The sequence below is a fragment of the Labeo rohita genome, chromosome 21 (genome assembly GCF_022985175.1).
Source record: "Labeo rohita strain BAU-BD-2019 chromosome 21, IGBB_LRoh.1.0, whole genome shotgun sequence".
NCBI classification, from domain to species: Eukaryota; Metazoa; Chordata; class Actinopteri; order Cypriniformes; family Cyprinidae; genus Labeo; species Labeo rohita.
Genome location: NC_066889.1, coordinates 23,602,604 through 23,612,277, shown reverse-complemented (window position 1 = coordinate 23,612,277; position 9,674 = coordinate 23,602,604). Strand labels below are relative to the sequence as shown.

The following is a 9,674-nucleotide window of genomic DNA, read 5'->3' as shown; positions in this document are numbered from 1 at the left end:
AAAAAATGAGGTAAATGTTAGGTGCTTAATGTGTTTTTTGTGTATGTGTGTGTTCTGAGTCATTGAATCATTCACCCAGTCGTTAAAGAGTCTTTCACAATTAAAACAAGTATATAAAAAACCCTACAAATCGACAGAAAAGTACAGTATCATCAAGGTATAAATATAAGAAAACAACCCACCTTGTTTTTCAACCCAGAAGTGAGCCGTTTTCAGTGAATGTGCAAGACTTCCGGTTTGTTAGCCGTGTAGGCCTCATAGGGAAACAAGAAGAAACGCTAAAACTTGCACTACAAACCAGTGTGTTCATAATTAAGATAATACATTAAAATAGTATAGTAATTTACGAAAATTTACAGTATCAATATAAGCAAAACAAGCTGTTTTGTACAGCTAAAACAGCTGAAAGCTGACGCAGAAACCAAACCTATTAAACTTGGAAATGGCCGGGAAAACTAAGGTGGATCGCCTGTATAAATCCAACAACAATGTGTTTAAGGTATTTTATTGTGTACAACCACCATTTTTATAACGTAAGTTTCATTCAGAGCCGCTCCGGCTTCAAACACCTGTTTACGTTGAAGGGGGCGTATCGCTTCATAGAGCCAACCAATGAAATACGCGTTCACAGACCACACTCGAATCCTATTGGTTTGTTCCATCGTCAGTCTTTTCAGTCAAGAAAGCTGCATAGACAAAGAAAGATGAAAGAGAACGATTCATTCCCTTGAAAGATTAATTCGATAACCCAAATTCGTTCAAAAACACCAGTACCTCCAACCCATTTTGAGTTTAATCGAGGTGTGGTTAATTTTAATCCCGCCTCACTTTTAAAGGGTGTAAACCGACGGGAACTACATGAGTCACAAAACCAGGAAAAGAAGTGTTTCCTTTGACCACCCTTGAGTCGTGAAAAGCTGTTTGTTACTTCAAGAGCAATGGCAGAATTTGTTAAAGCGCAAATTAAGGGCGACAAAGTAGTTGTGTTTTTGAAGCCGTCCTGTCCTTACTGCGTCCTCGCCAAGAATGTTTTATCAAAGTATAAATTCAAAAGTGGACACTTGGAGTGGATTGACATTAGCGGACGCAGTGACGTGGGCAGCATACAAGACTATCTGCAACAGATTACAGGCGCTCGCACCGTGAGTAACTGTTACTCTTATATAGTAATATATTATATATGATTACATTTTTCTTATATTAGACCTGACCGTCAGTCGTTACGTCACACGTCCACAGTTACGTTAATTCTAAATATAGAGTGTAAAATGCAACTAATGTATGAATTTAAAACAAAACGTTTTTTAATCTTCCTCTAAGTTGATTTTGTTATTATGGTGGCAAATATAATTAGTTTGTTTTTACCTGCTTAGTCACACAAATGCTGAGTCACTAATAGCTGGACCAGCAGCTTTGACCCAGCCCATTCCAAATGTTTAGTCATGTGCTTTATTCTTTTGCCATGTCATTTATCACACTTATATACATCAATGTATTCTTCATGTATTCTTTGCAGGTTCCTCGCGTCTTCGTAGGGGAACAGTGTATTGGAGGAGGAAGTGATGTTGAGGGTCTGGACAGTTCTGGAAAGCTGAAAGGCATGTTGCAGGCAATTGGATCTCTGGAGTAAAGGTATACCTAACAGTCCTTTTTTATAAAATATTTAAAACAATATATACAGCGTAATTACACCAGTGGCTCTTAAGTGGTTTAGCTTCAGGGCCTAGATTTTACATTAGACAGTGGTCACAATATGGAAGCCTGTTTCTGCCACTAAGTAAAAAAAAAAAAAAAATTGCCCCTTTTATGCCAAAATTCAGACTTCTTTTTTCCTCAGAATTGCATGATGCAAACTCACAATTCTGACTTTTTCTTAGAATTGTGAGATATAAACTCGCAATTCTGACTTTTTTTCTGAGAATTGCATGATATAGCCTAAACTTGCAATTCTGAGTTATAAAGCCAGAATTGCGAGATGTAAACTCACAATTTTGATTTGTTTTTTTTTCGCAACTGCACATTTATGTCTCACAATTCTGATTTTTTTTCATGCAATTCTGACTTTGAGGTTGAAAAAAAAGACTATGTTCTCAGAACTGCTAGTTTATATCTCACAATTCTGAAAAAAGTCAGAATAAGTCAGAATTTAGAGTTTATGTCTTGCAATTCTGACTTTATAACTTGCAAGTGTGAGTTTAGGCCTATATCACGCAATTTTGACTTCATTTCTAAGAATTGCGAGTTTATATCTCACAATTCTAAGGAAAAGTCAGAATTGCGAGTTTGAATCTCACAATTCTGACTTTATAATTTGCAAGTGAGAGTTTAGGCCTATATCACGCAATTTTGACTTCATTTCTAAGAATTGCGAGTTTATATCTCACAATTCTCAGAAAAAAGTCAGAATGGCGAGATATAAATTGTTGGGTATTGCTACCAGTAAAGGTATACCTAACAGTCCTTTTTTATAAAATATTTAAAACAATATATACAGCACAATTACACCAGTGGCTCTTAAGTGGTTTAGCTTCAGGGCCCAAATCTTACATTAGACAGTGGTCACAATATGGAAGCCTGTTTCTGCCACCAAGTTAAAAAAAAAAAAAAAATTTGCCCCTTTTATGTCAAAATTCTGACTTTTTCTTAAAATTGTGAAATATAAACTCGCAATTCTGACTTTTTTTCTGAGAGTTGCATGATATAGCCTAAACTTGCAATTCTGAGTTATAAACCCAAAATTGTGAGATGTAAACTCACAATTTTGATTTGTTTTCTCGCAACTGCACATTTATGTCTCACAATTCTGATTATTTCATGCAATTCTGACTTTGAGGTTGAAAAAAAAAAGACTATGTTCTCAGAACTGCTAGTTGATATCTTACAATTTAACTTGAGTTTGAAAAAAGTCAGAATAAGTTAAGCCTATATCACGCAATTTTGACTTCATTTCTCAGAATTGCGAGTTTATATCTCACAATTCTCCGAAAAAAGTCAGAATTGCGAGATATACAGTAAGTTGTTGGGTATTGCTACAAATATACTCATGCTACTTATGACTGGTTTTGTGAACTACCTTTTTTTTTTTGTAAACTATACAATTTATTTATTTTTGTAAACTACCTTTATTTTATTTATTTTTATTTTTTATTCAGTGGCAGAAACGGACTTCCATTCCGCCATCCTAAAAATATGTATTTTACTCATAAATATAAAAAACTCTTTTTCTCTCAGCTGCCAGTAGTTTTTTTTTTTTTTCTTTTCATTTTAATTTTAGTTATTTGTCACTTGTATTAGCTTTTGGCAGCTAGATTAAATAAAATGCTTTTTTTTTTTTTTTATATTTCATATGATTTTAACATTTATTTCAGGTACACACTTTCAGTTAACTATAATAACCCTGTCTGGCTCATGTTGTCTGTTACTCTCATATAGTTTTCATCTACAGTATCATTGCTGTTCCCACTATCAGCGACTGTATTAGAACAGACCTGTGACCCATTTTTAGGTCATGACCCAACCGTTAAGAACCGCAGGTTTAGATTTAAGTCAAAGACTCTGAGAGCAAACATGCATCATGATGCAATCTGCTCGACCTTTCATTTTCAGTATAATGAATCATCTGTGAATTTTAACATCTTTTACGTTACTCAGCTGACTGGACTGACAAAGGTATACACAAAATTAGATAAAAATGCAAAACATTTTTGGTAACAATCATATTTACAAGATGATGCCTGTAAAAATTTTAAAAATTGAATGAAATGCTAGCTTACTGTGCAGTATATGTGAAAACTAAAATAAAACCAGTCATAAGGGTCAATTTTATGAAATTGAGATTTATACATCATCTGAAAACTGAATAAATAAGCTTTCCATTGATGTATAGTTTGTTAGGATAGGACAATATTTGGCCGAGATACACAATCTGGAATCTGAAGGTGAAAAAATATTGAGAAAATCGCCTTTAAAGTTGTCCAAATGAAGTTCTTAGCAATGCATATTACTAATCAAAAATTAAATGTTGATATTCATAATGTCCTTATGATCTTTACTTAATATCCTAAGGATTTTTGGCATAAAATAAAAATCTATAATTTTGACCCACACAATGTATTGTTGGCTGTTGATACAAATATACCCGTGCTGCTTATGTCTAAACATAAGTTATGGTTAAACGGTATGCTACTGTGTATGGTTACGATTAAAGTCACAGACTCTCAGAACATACAAGCATCCTTCTAAAATGTCTTTATTCAGCATGAGATGAGGGTCAACATAACTGGACTAGACTAAAGACAGCCAGAATCGGCTCTACGTCGACCATACCAACTGCACTAAGAGGCGATCCACATGCTGGATGCGTACTTTGTACGTTATTAGTTGAAATAAAAATCTCAGATGTACATGTTACAAAAATAGTTGCATCAAAGTCAAATTAATCTCATGGGGGAACAAAAATAAATATTTGAAATTTATTCAAGTCATATTGCCGGAGTAACCACTGAATTCAGAAAAAAGAAATCGCACCATGGCATAACATGGCTGACCATGAGAGTGACATATCAATCTCTGGAGAGAGTATAAGATCGACCCTACCCTGTTTAATACTTTGGGATTAATCCATCGCAGAGGAAGTTTATTGCACCAATCAGGCGTAATTGTTCATATAGAAGATATAGTATTATCCACATTGACGCACACGATCCACTGCAAGTCCAGGGAGAATTCACAGCTGTCCGCTTTATATCACAGGGTCAGAGGTCAAGGTTTGTGTGAATACAGTACATCCCCACCGTCAACCCAGGAGTCAAACAAAAGTCTCTTTCATCCTGTATTTAAATAAATCTCCAATTTGCATCCTCTGATTTTCGCCCTCCCTTCCGGTCCGCAGGGCGTCCAGAAGGGGTCACATGATGCTGCAGCGAGACTTGCGGATCTGACGTCTGCGTTGCTGGTACTCACTGAGCTCCTGCAGATAACCTCTGGAGGGCCAGCGCAGTCGTTCCACCTGCTCACGCTCCTCATCTGTCAAAGCATCACGGGACTCAAAAAATATAGTTACGGCATTCCCTTGTGCTGAATACCAATGATATCCGTCCATCTTGTTTTTCTGGGTGAAAATATTGTAATATGTGACCCTGGACCACAAAATCAGTCATAAGTGTAAATTTCTCGATATTGAGATGTATACATCATCTGAAAACTGAATAAATAAGATTTCTGTTGATGTATGGTTTGTTAGGAAAGGACAATATTTGGCCGAGATACAACTATTTGAAAATCTGAGGGTTCAAAAAAATCTAAATACTGCGAAAATCGCCTTTAAAGTTGTCCCAATGAAGTTCTTAGCAATGCATATTACTAATCAAAAATTAAGTTTTGATAAATTTACAGTGGAAAATTTACAAAATATCTTAATGGACCATGATCTTTACATAATATCCTAATGATTTTTGGCATAAAAGGAAAATCTATAAATTTGACCCATACAGTGTATTTTTGGCTATTGCTACAAATATACCCGTGCAACATAAGACTGGTTTTGTGGTCCAGGGTCACATATGTGTTTCTCACTGAGTGTATAAACAATGCATGAAGAAATTTGAAGTTTTTTTTCAAAAAGGATTGTTGGTGAAAAATATAATCTTTTCCTATCACAATTGCCTGTTCCATTTATTGACTCACAAATGCACAATTCATGAGGCGACACTTTATTTACTCTCCCAGTGCGTGTGCAAGGGCAGGACGTGCTAATTAGGTGTGATGATGATTCATTAGTTTCAAAAGTGACCTTACAGTTGCTCTCAGTGTTTCGTAATAAAGCTTTGACAGAAGCCGGTAGTGATTTGCATGGGCTTGTGTGCAGCACCAGCTGTTACAAGTGCTCTCAGGGCGTTGGGAACTGGCTTTTGTCACAGTTAGAGATGACTGTGTGTGCATGTGTTCTAATGCGCTTGAACATCCTTTCCAGGTGGTCAAGCGGATGGCTCACCTGATAGCTCCAGGAAGTCAGGCTTGTGACTGAAGATCAGGTAGTTATTGGCAATGAAATGGAGGAGCCAGACGTATAGCTGGTCAGCGTTGTGACACTGTGATGAGAGGTAGAGAGTTAGCATGAGATCAGATAGAATGTTAGGAACTGATAAACATGTTAGAAGTGTCACAAATGGTATTTTCGGGTAGCATACTACTGTACGCAAACTATTTTTTGTATGCATGGAAAAACCCTATGATTTAATACAGTGTTGTTATTGTTAAAGGGATAGTTCACCCAAAAATAAAAATTCTGTCATTAACTACTCACCCTCATGTCGTTCCAAACTTGTAAGACCTTCATTCATCTTCAGAACACAAATTAAAATATTTTTAATGAAATCCAAGAGCTTTCTAACCCTGCATAGACAGCAACGCAACTGACACGTTCAGGGCCCAAAAAGGTAGTAAAGACATTGTTAAAATAGTCCATGTGCCATCTGTGGTAATTTTCTGAAGCTATGAGAATACTTTTTGTGTGCGAAGAGAACAAAAAAATGACTTTATTCAACATTTTCTTTGACATGGGTTCATTAGGGTACCACAACGCATGTTTATGGTGCTTCTGGCGCAGGAACTGGCATCACATGGACTATTTTATCGATGCCAAAGCTCTTGGATTTCTTAAAAAACATATTGTGTTTCGAAGATGATTGAAGGTCTTACGGGCAGTGTTGGGGGCAATGCATTACAAGTAACGCGAGTTACGTAATCAGATTACTTTTTTCAACTATTTACTTTTTCAAATAATTAACACAAGTTACTTTTTCTTTTACTAATTATTGAGAGAAAAATGTTGAGAGAAATCAGGAGTAAGATGTTACTTAGGTTTTATAATAAATGTGAATTAATTCATTTCACAGAAAAACAGGTTCAATATTTCTGCAGTGAAATGCAACTCAGAATATGATGCAAACCTGCAATAATTAAATGGGTTACGTAATACAAATATCCTTTATGTATTTAATCCCATTTTATTAACCAGTTCGATGATTAATTTATTCACTGATTAATTCGATGATCCAATTCAACCCTACTAATAAGCAAAAATTACTCAAGATAAACTAACATATGTTCCTTTTTTTTTTTTATTGCAGAAGAGTTCTGCTGTACAGATGTGAATTTACTTTTCCTTCAGCCTGAGGCTTTTGGTGTGAAATATTTTTTATATTTGCCAAAAATAAAACTTTTTATATTAAAAACCACAACCAAACAAGCAAGCCCTGCCCAAATTTAAAAAATAACACAAAAGTAATGTAACATTACTTTCCACAACATGGAGCAACGCAATATTGTAATGCATTACTTTCAAAAGTAGCTTTTCCCAACACTGCTTATGGGTTTGGAACGACATGAGGGTGAGTAATTAATGATGTCATTTTCATTTTTCGGTGAACTATCCCTTTAACTAATTAAAAAATAATTTTCGATAATTGAAAAAAGTATAAAAAATACATGAAAAACTTAAATGAAAATTAGAAATTGCTTTGGCAACTGCCTGAGATAGATAAGTTTAAGCAGAAGTACTAAAATTACTATAACTAAAACTGAAATTTAAATTAAAGTTAAATATATAAGCAATAATAGGGGGAAAAAATATCAAAAGCACATAAAAATGAAAAAAAAAAAAAAAACTACATAATTACTAAAAATTAAAATAAAATTAAAATAAAAACAGCTAATTAATATATATATATATATATATATATTATAAATACAATGATCATATATAAATAATACTAAAATAATAATTATTGACAATACTTTTTATTTTTTAAATTATTAATAATAATCTTTTTAATTTTCTAATCATCAAAGAATCCTGAAAAACAGTTTCCACAGAAAATATTAAGCTATTTTCAACACTGATAATATTTATTTATTTTTTATTTTTTGGGCAGCAAATCATCACATTTGTACGATTTATGAAGCATCATGTGATATGAAGACTAGAGTAATGATGCTGAAAAATCAGCTTGGCCATCAAAAGAATATCTTGAAATATATTAAGAAAACGATTTTAATGCATGACATGGAGGCTTCCGCTAAGTGCATTAAAATCGTTTAATGCAAAGCTAGCCATGCATTATCCCAATTATACTATCATTTGCCAGCATAGAAAATGTAAAGCTGTTGATGTTTGCAGCGCAATATTTGACAAGACGGGTAAATATGACAGCTATTTTGGTCAGTTACGGCTCGTTATCCTTTAGCCTAATTAAGATAATTAAGATAATACATTATAATAATATGGCAAGACACACCAATTTACAATATCAAGCAGCACAATAAGCTGTTTTGTACAGCTAAAACTAGCTGGAGGTGGATGAGACTGAAAGCTAGACCCATGAAATGCAAAAATAAAAACTCACCTTTGCTCTCCTCAGTAAGCGAATCACGCTGATGCCCGTAGACGCTAGCTCTCGACTGGGCATGCTCTGAAGATACGCGCAGACGCACACCTCACACAGGTGCTGCAGACGTTTCACCTGGTACATCTCTGCGCAGACAAGCACGGCCATGGCCTGCAGCACACTGGCTGAACACACAGACACACAGCCCTGTCAATCACCTCCTGTTTCCCTCTTCATCAGCCTCAGTTCATATTCACCCACTGTCAATCAAGCTCAGTCTTTATTTGCGTCTTTTCTCTCAACAGTGTTGTTTAATGTCCTTGATATGAACGGGAAAGCATCCATCACATTGATTGACAGAATGAGTAAAGCAATCTGACATAGTAAACCTTCCTTCATTGTTTAATGATAAATACGACTTGAAGCACCACATGTCAATGTGCCTGAAACATCTGGATTAGATTGAGCTATACAGTGAATATAAAAGACCACTGTTAGGCACAACACAAAAGAACCCCTTCATTCTCACTGTATATTGTAAATATTAATATTATTACCTAATAAGAAAAAAAAAATGACTTTCACTACCGTTTTAATGTATGAAAGATTACAAGATTTTTTTTTTCAAAAGTACAAAAATTGACAAAATTCTTTCTATTGTAATCCTGCAAAATCAAAAAAAAAATCTCAGTTTTCACAAGAATTTTAAAAAGCACAACCGTTTTCAACGTTGACTGGTGTAATAATGCTGAAAATTCATCTTTGCATCACAGGAATAAATTACATTTTAAAATATAATAAAATAGAAATCAATTATTTTAAATTGTAATAATATTTCACAATATTACTTTTTACTGTATTTATTTTTGATCAAATAATACAGCTTTGGTGAGCATAAAAGACAAAAACATATACAAAATCTTACAGACTCCACACTTTTCTATGGAATTTATTCCTGTGATCAAAGCTAAATTTTCAGCATCATTACTCCAGTCTTCAGTGTCACATGATCCTTCAGAAATCATATGTTGATTTGCCTGTAAGAAACATTTATTATTATTATTATTATTATTATTATTATTATTATCAATATTTAAAACATTTGAGTACATTTTTTTCAGGATTATTTGATGAATAGAAAAAGATCCAAAGATCAGCATTTATCTGGAATAAAAAGCTTTTGTAATAATTTTTTAGGAAACAATTATAGAAATTAATACTTTTATTTAGCAAGAATGCTTGAAATTGATCAAATGTGATGATTAAGATATTTATAATGTTACAAAA

At 34.0% G+C, this 9,674-nt stretch overlaps 2 protein-coding genes across 2 annotated transcripts in view; one reads left to right on the top strand and one right to left on the bottom strand.

Annotated features, from left to right (window-relative positions):
* Positions 1 to 723: 723 nt before the first annotated feature.
* On the top strand, positions 724 to 5,033 carry glrx (glutaredoxin (thioltransferase)). Its single transcript, XM_051093305.1, has 3 exons — positions 724 to 1,142; positions 1,517 to 1,632; positions 4,892 to 5,033. The coding sequence occupies exons 1-2, from the start codon at positions 939 to 941 to the stop codon at positions 1,628 to 1,630; spliced, it is 318 nt and encodes a 105-aa protein (XP_050949262.1). The 5' UTR covers positions 724 to 938; the 3' UTR covers positions 1,631 to 1,632; positions 4,892 to 5,033.
* The window catches only part of rhobtb3 (Rho related BTB domain containing 3), a 27,161-nt gene continuing 22,376 nt past the window's right edge, over positions 4,890 to 9,674 (bottom strand). The window contains exons 10-12 of the mRNA XM_051093304.1: positions 8,406 to 8,572; positions 5,993 to 6,089; positions 4,890 to 5,025 (exon numbers count right to left, since the gene is read on the bottom strand). Coding sequence (XP_050949261.1) covers positions 4,907 to 5,025; positions 5,993 to 6,089; positions 8,406 to 8,572 — 383 coding nt within the window. The 3' untranslated portion in view covers positions 4,890 to 4,906. The remainder of the gene's footprint in view (positions 5,026 to 5,992; positions 6,090 to 8,405; positions 8,573 to 9,674) is intronic.

What these genes read in the sequence shown, in the direction of transcription:
- glrx (XM_051093305.1), top strand. Translation starts at nt 939, where the DNA reads ATGGCAGAATTTGTTAAAGCGCAAATTAAGGGCGACAAAGTAGTTGTG. An exon ending in AGATTACAGGCGCTCGCACC is followed by an intron (nt 1,143 to 1,516) that starts GTGAGTAACTGT and finishes TATTCTTTGCAG; the next exon opens with GTTCCTCGCGTCTTCGTAGG.